Raw genomic sequence first — 19,720 nt, 5'->3', positions numbered from 1 at the left:
CGCTCCGATTGAGCACGCTGGAGCAGTCGTCCTAGTCCTGGAATTGTTCGATAGTTCGTGCTCCAATAGGTTCAGTCCCATTGGAGAGGTGCCATACGGAAATACAGAAGCGACAGGGTAAGAAGCCCAGAGTGCGTAAATGCATTGTCGTGGCAGTTCAAAGTGAGCTGACAATAGCATCGATACCCACGGCGAACGTAACATACACTCATGGCAACATCGGGGAACCCTCCTCGACAGATAAACCTCAGTGTAGGTCACCACATGCACACCGCGAAAGCTACAGTGGTTCCACAAAAAAAGAAAAAGAAAAGCCCCCTTTCCCCAGTATCCATACGCTTGTGTGCAACCGGATGGGCACCAAAAGGCGACAACCGCGAATTTATAAGTGACGCAGGCTGTCTCCGCAAACTGGTGACTGCAGTGGCAGCTGTTTGTGAGATTTTGCTTATCACACACATTGATGTCCGCAGAATATGAACTATAATCTTGTCACCCTATGTTCCTATTATACGGTGTACTCTACGCCATGCCGGCCATTTCATCCTCATCCCAACTGAACCCTATTCAGGATGGCTGCTAACTCATCTGCAGGATCTTCCGTTGCAGCAGCTTGCCCCTTCTCAGCCTCAGCCGCATCCAATTCCTCAGCCACTGCCACCGCTGGATGCTCCTCTTCTTCTTCCTCATCCGAGTCCTCCATGTCGTCCAAATCATCCAATGCATCACCATGGTTATGGCATTCGAGCGCATCCCTTACGTTCGTGAAGCACTCATCCTCTGGGTTCGCTTTGTTTCCGTTGAGTTCTAGTGTAACGAGATTTGGTAGGTGATCGGAAATTGCTTGTGCCAGAACGTTGATTCCTGTGGCATTCATCTCGCCGTACTGTAACCGCAAAGTTTCGAGCTTAGGGGTATGTCCCCTGCCCAAGGCTGATGCTAGTGCATAAGAACCCCGCGTGGAAAGCAGACAATCCGAAAGATTGAGCGAGCGGAGATTTGGCCATTTTGCAAGGGCTACGGCGACAGCACGCGTCCCATTCTCCTTCGCAGTGTTGTCTTGCAGATCAAGACTTTCTAAATTGGGACACTTTGCCAACCCTTGGGCAATGGCCGTTATGCCCTCCACTTGGATACCGTTTTGAGGCAGCCTTACTTCTTTTAGTGTCCCATGAGCAGCGAAGGCCTCTGCCCAATGTGGTGCTGAGCCGTTCTCGAGACGATTACGCCCACATACAACAACACGAAGGTTCGAGATCTTCCCCTCCTTCCGGTATAGCTTGGCAGATTCCAGAAGTGCGCTAGCTACAGTTGTACCACCCCATACACCAAGCCCATTGTTGTTCAATTTGAGGATCTGGAACGAGCGATTATTGGTGAGGAAATTGACCATTGGCTCAGCCGATCGGCCGCCGAACGCATTGTCGCTGAGATCAAGCTCGACCAAAGACGTCATGGGTGTGAGGGCATCACAGATCGCTTGGAGGGCAGGTGGTATTTCGGAGATGAGACGCCCAGTGAATATGTCTGCAAGATCAGCGACCTGAATATCGCGCTTGAGCAATTGCCAACGCAGACCAGGGTAATTTGTGCTTACTTTGAGCGTATTAACCCCTTTGAGGGTCTCCGCAAGTGCAATGCACGGTTCTGTCCCGAATGTGTTGCCGCCTAAATGAATTTCTTCGATCCCGTCGATATCTTTGATTTGTTTTAGGTATGGTTCAATGTCGGCTTTCGTCTCAAACTTGAGACCACGCCCCTGAGCTGAGAATGACTTTGGATTTGACATGGACGGGATCAAGTCAGCGTGATATCTGAGGATCGGAAACAGAAAGACGCGTGAATTGTTGTGGTTTGTTGATGGCGCGAGTCGTTGGATATCTCCCTAACCGCATGTCGTATCCTAATGCCCTATCAGCCTCAAGGTCTTCAGGATTCCTCTCTCCTGGGGGGAAGAAGACCCGAGTTCGTCGCGAGCCATCAGGCGTATTTTCTCTATTTCAACCTCTACAAGTCCAACAGTTTAAGGAGGCGTTTAGCTTAGTTGACCAAGACGGGGACGGAATCGTCACTGAACCGGATCTCTTGGCTATGTTTGGGAGCCTAGGTTGGTGCTTAGGCCTTTTGAAGCCATCACTCTCTAATTTTCTTACTGACAGGTATCGTGCCCAGCAAAAAAATGCTGGACGACTTACTGAACGCACGTCCTGGTCAGGGTGCAGGAGCGTTCAATGAGGGAAAAACGAAAGGTGTCAACTTCACCATGTTTTTAACGATGATGGGAGAGCATCTGCTAGAACTCGATTCGGAAGCCGAATTACTGGAGGCCTTTGAATCATTCGATGAGAACGATGATGGCAAGGTTAAATGCGATGAGATACGCAAATGGCTAAGCGAAGTCGGGGACCGGATGGACCACACTGAGGTGCGATTCTCAATTGTCATCCGAAGAACGAAACGTTAAAGTGTCATTTATTGCAGATCGACAAACTATTGAAAGGGCCATTCACAGATCGTCAAGGGTACTTCAATTACCGAGAATGGGTCAAAGTATTACGGGTGAATGCAGACGAAGATGAGGACAGTGATGGCGTGAAGTTATAATGTACAATAGTAGCCATAATAATAATGTATACAAGTACTGTGCAGCTATGCAGGTTTTTGCAACCACCTTTTGAGTTGGGTATTCGCGCGCCTTTCCACAGCATTACGTACTTCTTCCTTTGTGGCTTCGCACCGGTATTTTATGTACTGACGCGACGTGCTGGTAGAAGTTGGTCCAGATGGCAGGAAAATCCGCAAAGTGATAAGGTCATCGCAGGCCTGACTAGGACGGTCAGCTAGAGCGCAAACGGATATGAATTCGACTCGCCCCAGTGAGAATCTCCCTAGAAAGCTGGAGGAGACCAATAGACACTCCGTCGAGGCTGACGTTTAGACTAGCAGACTGCTTCGCCGCCCGTGTGTATAGGTCAAAGAGGTACTCAAATGTGAAAGCATCGTGACCAGCTGTCCGAGCATGCTCAGACGCAATAAGCAGCCCCAAACATGGATAAGATAAATCTGTTCACTGACCATGTCAAAGCAATAGCTTAGGCTGGAGTATCAAAATGACGTACCATAAAGGAATGGAAACCGGTCGGGACTCCGCTGCATCTTCGAGTGGGCCAGAATTAACTCTGGGGTAAGATATAGGTTATCCCGGTTGAGGTCCAAAAGTGCGGCGGTCTGCGGGAACGTTCTGAGGGACCTCCTAGTCTATATCGACAAGGGACCACTCACAAAAATTCGACATATAGGTGCCAGGCTCCGTATGAGCTCAAAGGTCTGCTTCAAAACCAACTGAGTGGATTTTGAATTGAGAACACTCTGAAGATCGGGAGGTCAACAGAGTGCCCGGCATGAATAGAATGCGTACGAACATCTACACTATTGTCCCAACGATTCCTCCAATCCTCAAGCTCTCCGTCTGGGTCCTTGACCATGTCTGCTGCTTTCTCATCCATGGGATTAATTGGGACTTTCAGCATTGTCATTACGTAACGAGTATATGTGTTTGTGGAACAGGGAGGCGACCATTTGATAATCCGATGAGAGAATCTAGACTTCACTCGCTTCTCGAGCAGATTGAGACAATCCTAGGGAAAGGAATTTAACTTCCAATGTAGCGCGCGGATTATACACACAATGCTTACGACTCGTGAAGTGACCCCAATAACGGCAACACCGTTCCGGCCCTCGCCCGCCCGGCAGCTTTGCACTGTATCCAACAAACAATATAAGAGGGCTTGGCGAGCATGTGCCATAAAGAGGTCAAATGCATCTAATATGACAATAGTAGGCCGTGGAAGAGATGCCATAGTAGTGACAAGAGTGGGAAGCAGGGCGGGGGGTGGCTATGGCCGCATCAGTACTGGGGTATTGATGGTGAGAACCAACGAACCAAGATGGAAGCTAGTCGAGAACCCAGAGCGGGCTCATCTTCGAAGTCGTGACTAGGGTCCAAATCTCCATCATCTGCAGCGGCCAGTTGAGACGAGCCCGTCTGAAGATAAATCTGACGGCCAATCTCATTCAAGGCAAGCTTATCATTCAAGTGAGTGTGGCCTGAAAGACGAATAACAATCGGAGTTTTGGATGAGCCGCGTGAGGACGAAGAGTCCTGAGCATTTCCCTCCAGGGAACATATCGTTTCTTCGACCATCTAGCGGATGTTCAACTTAGCCGCAATTTTCATGAAACCATCTCATTAGCATTCACCCTTGTCTTACCGCTCTCGCGTGGGCCGAGTACAAGGCAACTATTTCCTTCGCCACGATAGACGGTCCCTTGCAGAAGCTGCAGAAGAGTCTCCATCGACATAGCATTCACATCGTCTGCCTCTGGTTCAAAGAGGGAAGGGGTCCTTAAGGCTGCTAAACAGGCTCGTTTTTGAGCAGTCAACAAAGCGTCGGTGCTAGTTACCATTTTATTTTGCGACCGAGGAGTGCCTTGACCTCGTACGGAATTCAGTCCCAGCCTAGTGGGAGAACTTGTAGCCTTCATAGTCCGAACCGTTAACTGACTTTCGTTTGAGCATTCCAGACTGTGGGGATTTCGAAGTCGATGACGACCCGAGTCCTGAACGACTCGGGGCTCTTCATGCATTGCGGGTAGAATGTTGCCGGAATCGTGTCGAAAAGACGGCGAGTGCAGCTCATCTGTGGCTACGGCGCCCTTATCACGCAGACCTTTCTTGCGTTGAATAAATGACGCAGGTTCAAAAACCTCCTTGGGAGTATCGAGGGATGGAGGGGACGATGGCAAGTTCTGCTGTTGTCGAACTCGCGAGTCCTTTGTGAGAGTCGATCTCGATCCACGATCGTACCCCTTGAGGATCCCTTTCCGGGGGGAGAGGGGAATTGAGGTGAAGCAGACAAGGGATCGACGTCGGGACTTTCGACAGGTTTGCGAACTACTCTCCTTTTAGGACGGAGGTTGAACTCATCTTCGTCGTCATCATCTGGCTCCACAAGCCGAACCCGCGACGGGGAGTGAGGCGCTGGAAAGAAAGCCGTTCGTTCAGCGTTTTGAAACCAGATGCTTCAGCTCACCGTTTCTAGAATGCAGAGAGAGCGAAGTCAACTGCGGAAGTGGAGAGCTTATCTCGACAGATTCTATAACCATACGACAAGAAGGAGATGTTTTGGTTGGTTGTCCTCGTGCGCGTTTCACCATGGGTGATGCGCATTTCGACGTGGATCTACACAGAAGCATATGAATGAGCTTGAATAGACGACGCCTTCTCAGCTTACTCGTTCCCTTTCTTCTCAGTCATCTCATTTTCTTCCTTCTTCAGCCTCCTTCGCTTTGGTTTGAGTGATGAGGGCGTAGCGCCGGGAGCTCCCTCTATTAAGATTTCTAAAGGCGGAATACCACTGCTTCGAGTTCTCTTCGCCGGAGATAAATCATCATCATCGTCAATGGGACGTTTCCTAGCGGGTGGTTCGTCAAGTGCTAAGGAACGATCGCTAGTGGGACGCCTGGGTGGCATAACGGACGCTAATTCAGACCTACTTATTTGGTCCAACAATTTATTCATTTTGTATTGCCCTGCACTGTTGAACCACCCAGAATTGTCAACGACCGCACTCCTTAGGCAGAACTCCAACCTCTATGACTTCGTAACATTACTAGAGCAACAAGGAATAGAAGCGAGATTATACACATCCAATACAATAATACAAACATCCTAGAAACAAGCACAAAGATGAGCAGATGAAACCGTCTCAATAAATAGATTTTAGTCTTCAAGCACTGGCACCACATCCCTCCGTCGCCGCTAATCATCACGATGAAGGACGGCATTAAAACCGTCGAAAGTCACATGCCCTCCCAACGTCTCGTCATCGAAGTCCGCCAGCGTCCCCTCATTTACAGCCTTTTCCTTAGCTGCATACCCGGCTTCGAAAAGCTTGCCCAAGGGAATCAGCCACCTCGCAGTTGCCCATGATGGTACGTCCTCAGGATATTTATATTCCGACGAGAACATGGATTGCTTCTGCTTTTTGACAGTGTCCCAATCGCCTGTTCCCCACTCGGAAAACGCTTGGGAGTTGGTGCGTTTCCCATCCCTATAGCGCGACAAAAGCCAAGCCAGCACATAGAAGAAAGACTCCAAGTCATGACGATAAAGATGAAGAACAGGTTTGTCCGTGCATAGCTCTATTGAGAGGAACGCCTTGGTCCCGACAGGCGGACATGGATTGCGAGTAAGCATTGTCTTGGTTTCCACATCCATAACTCGTTCGGCGCGGTCCAAATCAATGAGATAGCCATACTCAGGTTCGTTAGGATCGTACATGAGGTTGTTGACGCTGATGTCTCGATGTAGAATCCCGAGGTTCTCGAACAGCTCATGATGGCCTGGGTGAGCGGTCGAAGCGATTAGCAAAGTGGCACGAGGTGGAGCGAGTGCTCACTCACCATCAAGGATGCTCAGTAGTACTTCTTTCCAATTATCTTGACACGTGTAGAGAGGCCTCAAGACAGGCCCCACTACTTGCACCCGAAGAACACGATCAGCAAATTGACCAGGAACTGTTAGAGGATCGGGGAGGTTAAAGCGTCTGTCATAATCGGACAGTTTCCCTCCAACCCGAGTAGCAAAGAGGTGAGGAGTGCAGAAGGGCTCTTGTCCTTTTCGGGCATCTTTGAGAAGCTCAGCTTCATTATCACAGTCGACTGGTTGCCAGGATAATTTAATGATGACAACCTTCGGAGCCCTCTTACGTCCGGGGGGTGACTTATTTCTAACTCCCTCAACTTCGTTCCCTTCCTCTTCATACTCTTCTTCCTCGTCATGAGAATGAAGTGGACCCTCGCCTGGTTTGTAGATTTCGCCTTTTTCCTCGAAGGAATATGCACCATCATCTGCCTGTTCATCGTCGATGGGAGGATGGTCTGTGATATTAAATGCCCGATACACTGCTGTGCCTCGCCCAAAAAGTGCCCTTGAAACGTAGACGGGTTTGTCGATTTCAAATTTCAAACCATCAACGCGGATCTTGGCACCAGTGAGCGTTCCGAATGGCGAATTGGTCTGAGCAGACTTGGGAATTTGGGTGAATAGTAATTCCCGGCCGAGTAACTGGGGAGTCATCAAGGAAAAGCACATAACCGCAGCAGCGAATTCTTGAGCGTCCTTTTCCAATTCGATATCCGTTGAAGATATTGTCCCTGCGCGGTCATAGTAGCGGAACTGGACTTTTGTGCCTGCGACAAGTATCCCTAGGACGTGCCGCCGATTCCCGAGTGCTGAGAACGCCTCCATGGCATACTGGGACAATTTGTCGTCAGCCGTGGGTAGAGGAAGACCCGATGACGGCGTCTCGGGATTATCAAGGGGGGACCCAATGGGCTGTGAAATATCCATTGTTTCAGAATCCCCTGTGCGCAAGCGCTTTCGAGGCGAATCGTTTGCCCTTTCCTCTTCCTCTCCGTAGCTCCGCTTCCTCAACACGCGAGAACTTTCACCGATATCAGCATTGAGTGGGGCTCCCATTTGTTTGGGGAGAGATGACTGAATATCCATCACCACAAGAACATCCGACCAGCGACAGACTTCCTCCATGGTGTGCAAAAAGCCCGGGTCCTCCACTCCCAAACACCGAGTCGGATGGGTATCATCATGAGAGGACAAGACCCATTTAATCTTGTTTTGATATGGCCTCGCAATACCACGCTCGGGACCTTTGGCAGCGCACCAATTCATCATGTCCAGTAAACGTTGCCGAAAGTCACCATCCTGCGCTCCGCTGGGGTCGGCAGAACTTTCTGCAGCCCTCCGGCCCTCTTTCTCGCAAGCTTCTTTATAGTGCTTCAAGAGTTTCCGAAAAGTAGCACCTTCAGCGGTATACTTTGCAGCAAGATCAACATCCGCATATGCATGGAAGTCACGCAGGATGAAATCCTTGAATGTTGCCCATTCAGCCCGGATATGCGTAACTTCCGGTGCCTCGTCAGGGCTTAAGTTGTGGTCCGTGCGTTCTATCGAGGTCTGCGTCTCCCTATCATACACTTCATATTCCCAAGTGATTTCTTCAATAATTTCGGTAGTGGTGGTAGTAATAGTCTTGGACTCGGTGATGGTCTCGGTTCTTCGTGAGCCCTCACCATAAATTCCTGGTACATTCAGCTCCATGCGTGCTCAATGGTTAGTCCGACGTATTTCGTTCTTACCCAATGATTTGTATTTTCTTCCCAGCCCGATTATCGTGACGGGACCGAGTGGTTTGCCAAACGGAGAGGGAGTCCCATCATCCTCTCCGGCCATAATCCCAACATCAGTTCCCATAGTTGTCAAAATCCTTGTGCCCAATCCTAGCTATATGTTAGTTGAACAAGTGCAGAATTAGCGCGGCCTAAGCGCTGCAAGGTGCACACCCAGAAGATGACGCGTTCCGAGACGATTGTTAGAGAGACAGACGACAGGCGGGCTATCCTTCTCCCGTAGCGCGAAAAAAGCGAGCAATAATGCGGGCCAAGGCACAAAGTTGAACACCAAGGCGAGCCAAAAGGGACAATGACCAACCCATTGAATTGGACGATGAAGCGGTTAAGTCCGCTATTCAATACGGTCCTCGGAAGTCAACAACCATCGAGCATTGACTTGCGCCCTCACGTCGCAGTTGCCAAAGCATCATGCCGCCCCAAGTCCCTCAATCGACCCTTGATCCAGATATGTCTGGGAAGATACAAGTACGCTGCGGGTGCTTCTGCCAAAGATTGCATAAGTACTCACACCTCTCGCAGGATTTTAATCGTGGGGTGGCTTTGGCCGCTGAGGAACTTATCTTTAAAACTTTACCGAAGAAGGTAGGAAAACACGTCAGTTTCCGAAGGGTTCTACTCTCATAAGCGCTATCGGATGTCTTTAGATCCTGTAAGCGCTTCCTTCGCCCGAAACCCAATTATACCAACACGCCTGCTAGCGAGCTACAAGCATTAATTGCCGAAACAGATCTGGAGTCGTCAGAGTACAGCCTTTCAAACATCCACACAACTACTGACGTGACCGTGTACCCTCCTCCGACGTCCTCGTCATCAAACTCATCCCCAGATCCAAAGCGAAGGAAACGTTCCGTTGGAGATGTCTCGAATGGGGAGCCAGTGGCAACTCAAGACAGGGATTCTGGCGGTGCTATTTATCCTCAGAGAGTTGTTGCCAACCATCATATCCGAAAGTTGCAGGAGAGGAACAAGCTCGAGTTTCAAGCCTTGATAGAACTATGTGTAAGTGTGACTTTATTCTTACGTCGGGCCGTCCTAATATTCAATGGCGAGTAGGACAAAGTCAAGCTGTGCGTAATCCATTCCTCGTCCTTTCGCCTGCTCATCTTACTTTGTGTCAGATGGATAAATTTGACTATGCCAAGGCAGGGCGCATGATATCCGCCCGGTCTTCTCTTAATCTGATATGTTTAACCTCTAGAATTGAAGAGTAAGGGACATACAATCTTGCACCCCGCCCTGAGATCTAATGCATTGCATTTCACGTTCCACTATTAGTGGGGACAACTTCGGTATGTGCTGACTTAGCCCAATAGTCCTGTTTCGCCGGTTTTACCGTCTACTTCACTTTACAGGGGTTCAAATCCAGGAAGGTAATACATCTCCCACAACCTTAAAACACTCCCGATTTATCCCGTTATTCGTTCGTTCGATAGAGGTGCTGAATGAATTAGGTCGTGCACAAGAAAGCGCTTATGGACTTCGAGATACGATGCGTGTGCAACACGGGAACAGGGCGAAGATCTGTTCAAAACTAATAAAATATCCAAATGTTGAGGATTACGTGGTAAGTGTTAGCATTAGTGTCTTGACCATGCCGAATCATGTCGACGCAGTTGGCTCTGAGGGATCATGACGAGAAGCAGCTGTTTATGACTCGACAACACTTGCACGATGTCCGCAATGTGTATGCAATATTGTTTGATATTCTCCAAAAGGTGCGTGGACATCTCTCCATAATGTCCAAAACTTGTAAATGACGTCGTCTTTTGGGGGTGAAGAATATTCAAAAGGTAACATAGGTATTCCTCCAAGTGTTCCATCAAGCTCAAGACATCGCTTTCTAGATACGTTCACCCAAGGGTAATAACAGTCTTGGAATGTATTGAACGTCCTGTCACCCGATGTTGGTCATATAATGGTATCTTGCCATATATATATCAGCAAGGACTACCCATACGCAAAGCAACACCCCGCGTCGTGTTTAGAAGGAAATTGTCTTAAATACGTTAAATCCCTCTGCCGCCGTGCTTATCACTGCCCCGGGAATCTGTTGATGCCAATGAACCTCTTTGATCTCTTTTTGACCCTGATGAGAAAACAGCAGCTGTGGAGGGACGGTCTTCGTTGCCTCGCCTTGCGCCGTGACCATTTCCTTTGCACCAACATCCTCGTCGTCTGCTTCTACCGAGAGGTCCCACAAAGTTATCTGATCGTCGGCGCCGGAAGCTGCAAAAGCGGATTCCTCAGTCGGGCTCCATTCTATAGATGTGATGGGTGCAGTATGCCAGCCAAAGGAAGCGACTGGTGAAGGAGCTGGTGCCGATGCACTGTAAGTACAGATGAATTATCAGTATAGATTTCAATTCTTTGAAGTGATTAAGGGTGTACCCTTTGAAGTTTCGCATGTCCCAAATTTTGATGTTACCCTCGTCCCCTCCACTGACCAGAAGGTAAGATGTCTCTCTATTCCAGCTGATAACATTTACGTCGCTGTCGTGAGCCCCTTCAACATTGAGAACACTTTTCCGCCCCTTCACGCGCACATCCCAAATCCGAATGCTTTGATCGGCTGAACAGGACGCAAAGACGGTCGACTCCGATGGGGACCATTGAATATCTTCAACCGAACTAGAATGCGAATTAAAGGCTTGACCATCCGTTTTGAAACCCGTGGGAGTGGCGGACGTGAGATAGATTTTGGAGTGGATGTCCCCTGTGAGGAGGCGTGGGGCGGGCATATTAGGGTATACGGGCGACCAGTCCATTGCAAATCCTTCCGCCTTTCCGTGAGATTGCACGGTATAAACTCCCTTGCTAAGGGTTTTCCGGTCAAAGAAATGCCCTGGTACATTGAGAGCTTCGATGAGCGGGCGGACATCCCAAATGTGAACCTTCCCGGTTTCTGCCCACGAGGCGGCATAATACGGACTTGAGACGGGTGGCAGACCAATGGTTTGTGGAAGGCTTTGGGCACGCACTCGATTGACACCACCGGTATGTGGAATGGATTTCATTTCTACTACCGGATCATCCTCCACTGCATCTTCATCCTCAGAATCTTCAGAGTCAGAATCTGAAGAATTTGATAAATACCCAGACAATGACTGAAGAACGATAAACAAAACTCACCATCGACCATCCTATTCTTGTGTAGCCCACTCATCTTAATGACGAGGAGTTCATTTGCTGTCCCTTTGGGTGTCTGAGTACCAGTGACGATGAAGGCAGTAGCAGGGTAGTGAGCTCTCTGGTCGCCCAAGTGGTCCCGGAGCACATCGAACGATAAACATGACCATGTAACGCCCATTGGATGAAGCATCTCATAAACCGACATATCTGGCTCAAGTACTTCATCATCCTCTAATTCATACGACCCCGGGAGGAATAATCTTTTTTTTGGAGCCGGGGGTTCCTCGTCCTCGATTGGTGGAACCACTTCGTCTTCGAGATCCATCTCTAAAAGAAAGGATTAAATTCATGGAAGCTCATGAGTAAGATAAAATATATTGCAGGAATGAAAATACACTCGCCTGCTAACTTATCGGCAGTTCGATCGACAACATTTTCGTCCTCCTCAAATTCGTCCTCCCATTCATCCTCAAATTCTCCCATCTCGGGGTCCTCGAGGGGAAGTGACGGTCGTTTTAAGGAGACTCCATCTTTGCGAACTTTTGGGACGGCTTCGCTTGTAGCGACCTTTCCAGGTTCAGTCGCCTTGCGCTTCGACATGAGGCAGGAAATCCGGGATTGAATTGAAAACAATTTGAATGGGTTCCGTTTTTGAAAAGAGTTCCCACGTTCGTTGAGCGTTACAGTGCAGAGGTTGCTTTTAACCTAACACCGAAGCGTCTTGAGCACTTCAAATAACTCGATCTAGGTCTGGTAAACTCCAACACTCATTCCTTGAGCCGGGTGGACCGTGGGGGGAGATTTGGTCCATCTAGGCAGCCTCTACGGTCCTTAAGCCCCCAGAAATGTTCACAAATCAAGACACTTTGCGTACACTCTAGCATCGGTGAAACGATCACCGAGACACAAGGGGAAGTTCTCAGTGGGCGGTGTCCATGCGTAACGTTCTAGACATCTCTGTGTTGAGCTTGATAGTAGGGACACAAGTCAGTGAGGGGATATATTACATAAAGAGGGTAATATGGAGTCATTGCCCTGGTATGAAAAGAGAACTGCTTCAAGCCTACTAAAAGATAGGCTTCATAAAGTTCAGATAAATGTTCACGCATAACATATTTTCGTCTTCCTTTGTGTATCCGCGGACTTCAACGGAAAATTTGGCTGAGTACTGGAGTCAGACTGATAATCGCAGCAGGGTGGAGGTCTTCAACCCGACCCACCTTTCGGAATGTCCTTAGGAAGAGCGACGGTCTGTACAACTGTATAGTGATCTGCCTCAACAGGACATTGGATGGTAGCGTTGTTATGGCGCCTAAGCCATTGGTCAGCCTGAGATAGAATGAACAGTAGTCAGGACTTACGCTTCCTCGCAAACATCGAACGTTTTTTGGAGCAATTTGATCACGCCAAGCTTGACAACGACATTTGCATATGCGCCCTCCTAAGGTCGCATTAGGAAAAAAGCCCCAGTATGAGTTTAGATGGACGGACTTCAATGGTCTTTGTGACGGTCCCCTCAGCGGTGACTGTCAGATCCTCGCCAGGAACCGGGGGTCTGGGGAGAGTTGTATTGACTCAAGCTGAACAACGTCTGTGGGAAGTCCTGAAGCGGTCAAGCTGTAAGTGGAGGCAATCGTAGTTGCGATGAGGACAGGACGTACCACAATCCTTGTATGACCAGCTGTTCATTACTGTCACTGGTCCATCGTTACTTGTCTTAAACACATCTGTCCAGGCCCCGTGGGCAATTTGGGCGGCCGACACGATGAAGAGCGCAGCAAGAGACCCTATGCGCATGATAGGAGCCGTTGTGGTTTGAATTTGAACTGCGTTGCCGAAATAAGAAACCTCGGAATATTCCGTCACTACTAAGGCACTGCTGCCCAGCCTACTTCTTGGGCCTGGATTGCGCGCGATAGTCGGCGCCATTTAACTCACCTCTTCAACGATGAAGATCCATGAATATTGCTGTTGTGGTTTGTGTCATCACTCACCACTTGGCTTCGACGTTCTCTGAATGACAACCACTTGCACTTGCGCCATCCGCAGCAATCCCGTTGCATAATTTTGGCATTTACTGTGTGCTCATCGAGTCAATGGTTAGCTGGGCAGCCTCTCTTCCTGTTCCCTCCGAACCTCATGCCTCCATCTAGGTTGTGGGCATAGTTGCTGGCACACTTTCGATAGCAGCTCCGGCCAGTGAGTGGCTAAGGCTTGGACACAAGCGCCCAACTGATACAATGGCGTCAAGTCGTTGGCGCGAATCTTCCTTCGTTTGCAAAATGGATTTTTGCCCTCGTGTGCTATGCAGCTGCTGGAATTCAGCTGATAGGATTCTTAGGGGTCTTCAAGGCAAGTATGGGCTACGTTTAGCAATGCCATACCCCGGCGATATGTTATATCTCCGTAGGATAAACCCAAATTATTCAAGACCTACCAGCGCCTCAACATGATAGTCATCGCAGCCGCTTTTGGAGTGGCTGCTGCCTTCATTGGACTTGCCGCTGGACGGCACAAGACTGCGGTGACTAAATGCCAGGATCACTTCTATAAATCGAATAACAGCACATCAGCAGTTGACGAGCATAGTAACACCATTTGTAGTGTATTTGCATGGGTGGACGTGGGGATTATGCTCGGTCTATGGGTTTTACTGGCAATCATCCAGGCACGTAACGTCATATTAAGGTTGTGCATATCCATCCGACAACCCGTCTCATGGTCCATCTAGTTCTATTTTGTTGTTGTTACCCGGTGGTATACGACCGCCCAAGCTGAAGACCACAAGAGACACCTTAGGATCTATTCGATCGATGCTGGTGGTCCAGACGACATCCCCCTCAACAACCGAACGAACAACGAATGGAACTCGAGGGCGTTCCCTGTAACTGATCCGTATGACAATCAAGGCCAGTCGACACCACGAGGTGAGAGGGGAGATTACACACACGTAAGGCAAGCCAGCGAAGCCTCCATCCCCCTGCAAGAGGAACAGTATATTCCACCCAACGCTGACTCGACGTATTATCACTCACCGTATCATTATGACTATGAAGATGGGCCCGGTCCGTCCCGGGACGGTGAGTTGTTGGCTCATGCGCGTTTTGCATGTTAGGGGTCATGTCGCTGACAAGTCATCTGCTTTGTTCCGATAATCCATACTCTTAGGCCCAAGTGACGACGGACATACATCCCTGCCGGTTGAAGGCCAGGGACACCAATATCAGCACAGACCACAGTATTAGGAAAATCCAGCTTTCACGACCAAAATGCTTTCGCTTGTTTTTCCCGGTTATGCTATATATGCGATACGGACAATTGCACCGGATGGACGCTAATGCTATCTACATCGCACTTGTATACTGTAGTAATGCCTATCCTGTCGATGCATTGTTCAACTGCGTTAGTCAATCACCTTGTGCCCAGAAAATAACGTAAATGTCTCCGCCATCATTTGATTGAACTCGCATATGTGACCAACCGGCATGCGGCCTGAGGGCGACCGTACCCATGTGCCCAACGCCGCTTCGGACCAGAGTCCGTCAACTGTGGCGTTGTGCGAACGGTGTCGAGCTTGGTAGCCGTTTAGGTCGTGCATATATCCTTTTGCCCGTTGGATCGACAACCCCTGGCCGCCGTGTGTCGTGCTGTTCAGCTCATACAAGCGGTCGATAATAATGCATCGCCGTCCCGTCCGCCTCGGCTGTTATCCAATTAAGTCACTTGCCTGTGAGAAGCTAGAGAATAGCGACTAGCGTTGTAGCGGCTTGATTTACAAGTGAGGCGACGAAAGAGGCAAACGAAAAAAAAAAAAACTGTGGTAAGTAAAAGTACCTGCATAATCACCTCATCTTCTAATGTGGCTTGCCGTGAATAGAGCTAGAGTGGCGGGTGATGCTAGACATCTTCTAGTTGTCTCCCACACAATAGAATACCAAAGCAGATTCTTTCCTTATGGTATGGCAGTACCGCATCGATCTATGTAAGAGTGCTCGCACTCTAGTCCTGCTTAATAAACCTGAGCATCGATCATCCTCAGCACCCGAACTAGCGAACGTCCCAGTACTAACACGACCAACAACCGGTCACGCGTCACACGAAGGTCTTGGATTGAATTAAAAATCAACACAACTGAATTGATTGGGTGCCTCCGGCAATTCCCGGAGGCCGTGGGAACCGTTTGTTGGTCGTGTGAGTACAGTAATCCCGATAATCTTAACTACCTGTCACGCGTCACGCTCACAAAAGGTCCCGCTGATGGCTACACGTTTGTATTTCAAAAGTAATATATTTCCATTCAAAAATGGAAAATCGCCATTTCCTCATCCAAATTGCGCGTGCAACTCGCATTCCAAGGTTGAAGTTTTGGAGAGGTCAAATAATCATGATATTGTTTCATTGGTCTCAGTGAAGGGTTGGTTCAAAAATGCATTTGCGGTTCATCATCCGGCAAAATCGTGTCACGCTAAATTTGGAGTTGGTCGTGCGTGTGAGTACATGGGTCACGGTTCATGACTATCAACCCTCAGATCACCTGCGTACCCTACTATCGCAATCGCTAGGCGGGGCCGGTGGGTTGGTTCAAGCGAGCTTTCGTACAAACCAACCCAGACACTCGAGAGAATTTGATAGCAGCCAGGCTACCAGCCGAGCAGACTCGGTGCCGGTCGCTCACGGCCACCCCATCAATGATTATTTAACGCTATTGGTTCTGACCTTCGTCTTATCTTTTGATATACCCATAAGTAATTTTTCGATTCCACCTAAGCGAAGGCTCTGTGGGGTCATTATTCTTTGTGTGTACAACACGATATTCCGTACAGTGAAGACATGTTTCAAGCTAGGCTAGCTCATCAAATGAACTGAAGCGATGGGAGACCCCTATCCATGTGATAGATTAGTTAATCACTTTTCGCATTTCATGATACGCTGAGCACGTCGACTGGAAGATCAGTAACCGCGGTAGGCACCAGGATCTAGTGTAGAATTCTATTTATCATCAAGTGTGGAAGAACGATTGCGGCCCTAAATGTTATCAAAGGAAATCGCACCTCGCTTGTTGTTACAGAGTTGATTACAGTATTCCACGCTAAAGACAAGAAGCTCAGCCAGAGACTCGTCAAAGCGTCTGAGTCATGCAGGGGGAATACAGAATGGGCAAAAACATATACAGTACAGGGCGGTAGTATGTGAACAGAGCAAAGTGGCCCGATAACTCGGGGATACGGGAGGAGAAAGGAGGGTATATCCAGCACAAACTTCGAGATTTCCAACCATGAGAACCCACTTGGTCGCTTCGGCGTCGCGCCCGTCGATGCATTTAATTAGGTGATTCGCCTGTAAAAATAGAATCGTCGTTATCTCAATTGCTCATTCAAACGCCCTCGTTGTGCGCATAAGGCTGTGATGGAATATTAAGCGCCTGGGTATCCAGTTCCAGGATATCCACCACGTGGTGCATAGGTTTGTGGATGTTGCTGTTGTTGCTGCTGTTGAGCCTGCTCCGCACCGAATCGCAATCAGAAAAGACGGGAACTTTCAGCATCCCATACAATAACGGGGGAAAAAAAATGAAGTACCTGATACACCATGGTTTGAACGTCTGGCGCTGGCATCCCGGTCGCCAAATTCGCCATGGTCATTGCCACAGGGGCAGCAACACCTCCAGTTAATCCATGCGCATGAGGATGTCCATGAGGGTGTCCATGTCCGTGGGGTGTCCATGCCCCTGCATACTCGGGTGGGCAAAACCAGGATACATAGGTACAGGACCAGGGGGAGGAGGCATACCGCCATGAGCTCCAGGTGGAGGAGGGTGTCCACCGCCGTGTGGATAATACGCCGCTGGAGGTCCCATTTGTCCGGGTGCTGCAGCTTGTGCTGATGGTCCAGCCGGACCCGCGGGTCCGGGCACAGGCCCAGGGGGTGCGTACGCATTTAGGCCCTGAGGAATGGACGGAGGGGTGGGTAAGGCCGAAGTGAAGTATGGATGGCGAAGTGCATCTGCTGCAGTAATCCGTTTAGCAGGGTCAAATTGCAGAAGACGATCGAGCAAGTCGAGAGCTTGGGGGGATGCTTTGGGAAGAATTTGGGAGAAGGGAACCTTGGCGTATCGTGGGAAAGTCTTGATGACGATTTCGGGCTAATATTGGGAATGTTAATAATGAACCAAGAGAGGAAGATCCATCGGATGGAAAGGGAATTAATTAATGGAAATCCTCTTAAACAAGATACAGACCAAGCGAGGGCCAGTTACACCCCCGCTGCGGACGGGATTGGTGTGAACGAAGAGCGCAATGCGTGATGGGGGGAATAGTCGGATATGAAGTCGAGTCTCATCAACCCCAACCACCGCATACACCCGTGGCTGAGGGCCTAATGAATATCCATCTTCCAATGAAGGGAACGAAGGTTGGTAAGACCTGCTCGTGTTGAATGTCGATCGCAGATTCCTCCTAAAGAGGGTTTAACGGCCGAGAGATTAAAAAGGTCTTCGTAAGGTTCGCGAGGGAAAGCCTCGCCCGAACACAAAACGAAATAAAAAATTGAAAGTGAACAAATGATCACGCCACGGCCTAACTCACCGATTGAGAAACAATATTCCCCAGCGTTCGATCGTCAGGAGTGCCGATAATCCTCATGATATTCAAAAGCTGATCCTGGTTGTCCCTTCCTCTGAAGAGAGGCACACCCGAGATCATCTCCGCGAAGATACACCCACACGACCAAACGTCGATAGAAGTAGAGTATGTCCGACTGCCAAGGAGAACATCGGGGGCACGATACCACAGAGTAACGACCTAACAAAAAATTTGGCGACAGGATGAATATGAAATGATCAACCTTTCGGCTGGGATTCCTACTTACCTCATTCGAAAACGTATTCACCGGTACACCAAATGCCCTCGCCAACCCAAAATCGCCCAACTTCAACTCCCCCTTCCTATTGATCAATAGATTTTGAGGTTTCAAATCCCTATGCAACACTCTATTCGCATGGCAAAATGCCGTCCCTTTCAGCAACTGATACATAAAGCTTCTAACAGTGTCCGGATGCAACGCTCCTCTTTCACCTCTTGTGTCCATATATCGTTTTAGATCTTGATCGCAGAATTCGAAAACCAGAATGAGTTTGGTTTCAGTATGGATGACATCGTGAAGGCGAAGGATGTTGATGTGTTTGAGTTCTTTCAGCAAAGAGATCTCGCGGATGGCTGTTGAAGGCGTCCCTTCTTCTGCGTCGAGGTGGATTTCTTTAAGGGCGACTATTTCGTTGGTAATACGGGACCGGCCCTATATTTGGGTAAGAATATTTAGGGTGGTACAAAGATTGTGAGATCTGAAGGGAAAAAAATGAAGGAAAAATCATGAAATGGTTGATCAGGCGGATGGGGCCCATAGGAGCGAGGATAGGATGAAACGTGGTCAAGGCGTTTAGAGTGGTTGTGACGTCGGCAGCGACAAGACATGAACTGGTGCCATCGCATGCGCACTCCGATTTGCGCCACCCACTCAAAACATGCCCAACCATTTTAAACGACATAAAAGGGAAGACCATCGAATAGTGAAAACTACTGAACAGTGTACCTTGAAGACCGTTGCATACGTGCCCTCTCCAAGCTTCTCAAGTTCTGTAGCAAATTTAGGGGAATGGATGGATCGTTAGCTCGAATGACAACAAAGATCAAGAGATAAAGAGTGGCGGTTTTGCATTTGGGATGATGTTGCCACCGTTGCACATTCCCACCACTACCGCCTCACAGAAATCGCGATCTCTTCGAAATATGTGGTGTTCCCGCACGCACGCTCTGTCCTCATGACATAGCAAGGAGATATTAAATGGACGTACGTATCCAATTCCCTTGCACGTTGGACATCAGGATCAAATGGTATGACAGTCCAAAGGCCTCAAAGCGTAAGAGAACAGATGGGGGATGATGGTGACGTAGATGAGTCAAAGCTCTTTAAAGAATAAGTGCTAGAGTCAGCGTGACCGGATCTACAACAGAGCAGAAGGACTTTTTCGAAGTTGCTGGATATGTGACTTGGGCCGTAAACCGGGCTGTGCAAGCATGATCACGTGGGGATCTCGGAAAGATCCAATTAATACCGCTGCTGTCGCGGCTTTCGGACGGCTTACTTGAGTGACCACGTTCTGCTGTGTCGGAAATGCAAGCCCTTGTACTTAATTTCTCGTCAAACTTGCAACGGGATATCCAACTGCGGAAATGGCAGAGAAAGCATGATGCAATCCTCTGGGCTTTCCAACAGATTCTAAGGGCTTTCTGGATTTTGCTCTACTGGTTTCATGGTGGTG

The 19,720-nt window shown here is 48.9% G+C and overlaps 9 protein-coding genes across 9 annotated transcripts; 3 read left to right on the top strand and 6 right to left on the bottom strand.

Moving 5' to 3' along the window:
* Positions 1-240: 240 nt before the first annotated feature.
* On the bottom strand, positions 241-1,863 carry EI90DRAFT_3151851 (Ran GTPase activator). The gene is made up of 2 exons (XM_039065746.1): positions 1,598-1,863; positions 241-1,543 (listed from the first exon to the last, which is right to left on the bottom strand). Exons 1-2 carry the CDS (start codon positions 1,787-1,789, stop codon positions 548-550), a joined length of 1,188 nt encoding a protein of 395 aa, XP_038920280.1. The 5' UTR covers positions 1,790-1,863; the 3' UTR covers positions 241-547.
* A 30-nt stretch (positions 1,864-1,893) lies between these two features.
* Positions 1,894-2,604, top strand: EI90DRAFT_3118481 (calcium-binding EF-hand domain-containing protein; the record flags this gene model as incomplete). Its single annotated transcript, XM_039063109.1, has 3 exons — positions 1,894-2,107; positions 2,160-2,425; positions 2,482-2,604. 3 exons carry the CDS (start codon positions 1,894-1,896, stop codon positions 2,602-2,604), a joined length of 603 nt encoding a protein of 200 aa, XP_038920279.1.
* Positions 2,571-5,552, bottom strand: EI90DRAFT_3041336 (origin recognition complex subunit 4 C-terminus-domain-containing protein). The gene is made up of 11 exons (XM_039059091.1): positions 5,295-5,552; positions 5,094-5,242; positions 4,937-5,041; positions 4,261-4,880; positions 3,944-4,204; positions 3,696-3,896; positions 3,423-3,638; positions 3,283-3,369; positions 3,120-3,228; positions 2,873-3,063; positions 2,571-2,823 (listed from the first exon to the last, which is right to left on the bottom strand). Exons 1-11 carry the CDS (start codon positions 5,531-5,533, stop codon positions 2,650-2,652), a joined length of 2,352 nt encoding a protein of 783 aa, XP_038920278.1. The 5' UTR covers positions 5,534-5,552; the 3' UTR covers positions 2,571-2,649.
* A 106-nt stretch (positions 5,553-5,658) lies between these two features.
* Positions 5,659-8,421, bottom strand: EI90DRAFT_3041335 (uncharacterized protein). The gene is made up of 3 exons (XM_039059090.1): positions 8,221-8,421; positions 6,466-8,163; positions 5,659-6,405 (listed from the first exon to the last, which is right to left on the bottom strand). The coding sequence occupies exons 1-3, from the start codon at positions 8,333-8,335 to the stop codon at positions 5,822-5,824; spliced, it is 2,397 nt and encodes a 798-aa protein (XP_038920277.1). The 5' UTR covers positions 8,336-8,421; the 3' UTR covers positions 5,659-5,821.
* Positions 8,422-8,602: 181 nt separating this feature from the next.
* Positions 8,603-10,487, top strand: EI90DRAFT_2967870 (proteasome activator pa28 REG alpha/beta subunit). The gene is made up of 13 exons (XM_039055611.1): positions 8,603-8,739; positions 8,794-8,856; positions 8,919-8,923; positions 8,973-9,273; positions 9,328-9,341; positions 9,393-9,416; positions 9,473-9,481; positions 9,550-9,563; positions 9,627-9,644; positions 9,708-9,838; positions 9,888-9,989; positions 10,053-10,064; positions 10,119-10,487. Exons 1-13 carry the CDS (start codon positions 8,683-8,685, stop codon positions 10,158-10,160), a joined length of 792 nt encoding a protein of 263 aa, XP_038920276.1. The 5' UTR covers positions 8,603-8,682; the 3' UTR covers positions 10,161-10,487.
* Positions 10,082-11,886, bottom strand: EI90DRAFT_3279579 (WD40-repeat-containing domain protein; the record flags this gene model as incomplete). Its single annotated transcript, XM_039066690.1, has 4 exons — positions 10,082-10,601; positions 10,663-11,347; positions 11,404-11,715; positions 11,799-11,886. 4 exons carry the CDS (start codon positions 11,884-11,886, stop codon positions 10,256-10,258), a joined length of 1,431 nt encoding a protein of 476 aa, XP_038920275.1. The 3' UTR covers positions 10,082-10,255.
* Positions 11,887-12,469: 583 nt separating this feature from the next.
* On the bottom strand, positions 12,470-13,200 carry EI90DRAFT_3013356 (ML domain-containing protein; the record flags this gene model as incomplete). Its single annotated transcript, XM_039056654.1, has 6 exons — positions 12,470-12,564; positions 12,624-12,715; positions 12,765-12,844; positions 12,895-12,958; positions 12,979-13,006; positions 13,065-13,200. The coding sequence occupies 6 exons, from the start codon at positions 13,198-13,200 to the stop codon at positions 12,470-12,472; spliced, it is 495 nt and encodes a 164-aa protein (XP_038920274.1).
* A 58-nt stretch (positions 13,201-13,258) lies between these two features.
* Positions 13,259-14,660, top strand: EI90DRAFT_3151844 (uncharacterized protein). Its single transcript, XM_039065745.1, has 8 exons — positions 13,259-13,379; positions 13,453-13,502; positions 13,557-13,602; positions 13,655-13,755; positions 13,814-14,071; positions 14,135-14,330; positions 14,391-14,483; positions 14,572-14,660. The coding sequence occupies exons 1-8, from the start codon at positions 13,352-13,354 to the stop codon at positions 14,646-14,648; spliced, it is 849 nt and encodes a 282-aa protein (XP_038920273.1). The 5' UTR covers positions 13,259-13,351; the 3' UTR covers positions 14,649-14,660.
* A 2,157-nt stretch (positions 14,661-16,817) lies between these two features.
* On the bottom strand, positions 16,818-19,280 carry EI90DRAFT_3118474 (kinase-like domain-containing protein; the record flags this gene model as incomplete). Its single annotated transcript, XM_039063108.1, has 7 exons — positions 16,818-16,904; positions 16,983-17,065; positions 17,140-17,545; positions 17,988-18,203; positions 18,271-18,696; positions 18,991-19,034; positions 19,253-19,280. The coding sequence occupies 7 exons, from the start codon at positions 19,278-19,280 to the stop codon at positions 16,818-16,820; spliced, it is 1,290 nt and encodes a 429-aa protein (XP_038920272.1).
* Positions 19,281-19,720: the final 440 nt, after the last annotated feature.

This window comes from Cantharellus anzutake (genome assembly GCF_015039405.1).
Source record: "Cantharellus anzutake strain C23 chromosome Unknown EI90scaffold_8, whole genome shotgun sequence".
NCBI lineage: Eukaryota > Fungi > Basidiomycota > Agaricomycetes > Cantharellales > Hydnaceae > Cantharellus > Cantharellus anzutake.
The sequence above is the reverse complement of the archived record's forward strand: the minus strand, read 5'-3'. Positions and strand labels throughout refer to the sequence as shown.

Excerpts from the sequence above, each read along its gene's own strand:
- EI90DRAFT_3041336 (XM_039059091.1), bottom strand. The coding sequence starts at position 5,533 with ATGCCACCCAGGCGTCCCACTAGCGATCGTTCCTTAGCACTTGACGAA. Across the intron at positions 3,897-3,943 it reads CTCGACTAGCTTCCATCTTG|CCACCCCCCGCCCTGCTTCC; the intron begins GTTCGTTGGTTC and ends ATGCGGCCATAG. Across the intron at positions 3,229-3,282 it reads CACCTATATGTCGAATTTTT|ACCGCCGCACTTTTGGACCT; the intron begins GTGAGTGGTCCC and ends ACGTTCCCGCAG.
- EI90DRAFT_3151851 (XM_039065746.1), bottom strand. The coding sequence starts at position 1,789 with ATGTCAAATCCAAAGTCATTCTCAGCTCAGGGGCGTGGTCTCAAGTTT. Across the intron at positions 1,544-1,597 it reads AAGGGGTTAATACGCTCAAA|GTCGCTGATCTTGCAGACAT; the intron begins GTAAGCACAAAT and ends CGCGATATTCAG.
- EI90DRAFT_3041335 (XM_039059090.1), bottom strand. The coding sequence starts at position 8,335 with ATGGGAACTGATGTTGGGATTATGGCCGGAGAGGATGATGGGACTCCC. Across the intron at positions 8,164-8,220 it reads AAGAAAATACAAATCATTGG|GAATTTATGGTGAGGGCTCA; the intron begins GTAAGAACGAAA and ends TGAATGTACCAG. Across the intron at positions 6,406-6,465 it reads ACTACTGAGCATCCTTGATG|GCCATCATGAGCTGTTCGAG; the intron begins GTGAGTGAGCAC and ends CCGCTCACCCAG.
- EI90DRAFT_3151844 (XM_039065745.1), top strand. The coding sequence starts at position 13,352 with ATGAAGATCCATGAATATTGCTGTTGTG. Across the intron at positions 13,756-13,813 it reads GATTCTTAGGGGTCTTCAAG|GATAAACCCAAATTATTCAA; the intron begins GCAAGTATGGGC and ends ATATCTCCGTAG. Across the intron at positions 14,484-14,571 it reads GCCCGGTCCGTCCCGGGACG|GCCCAAGTGACGACGGACAT; the intron begins GTGAGTTGTTGG and ends CCATACTCTTAG.
- EI90DRAFT_2967870 (XM_039055611.1), top strand. The coding sequence starts at position 8,683 with ATGCCGCCCCAAGTCCCTCAATCGACCCTTGATCCAGATATGTCTGGG. Across the intron at positions 8,740-8,793 it reads ATATGTCTGGGAAGATACAA|GATTTTAATCGTGGGGTGGC; the intron begins GTACGCTGCGGG and ends CACCTCTCGCAG. Across the intron at positions 9,839-9,887 it reads CAAATGTTGAGGATTACGTG|TTGGCTCTGAGGGATCATGA; the intron begins GTAAGTGTTAGC and ends ATGTCGACGCAG.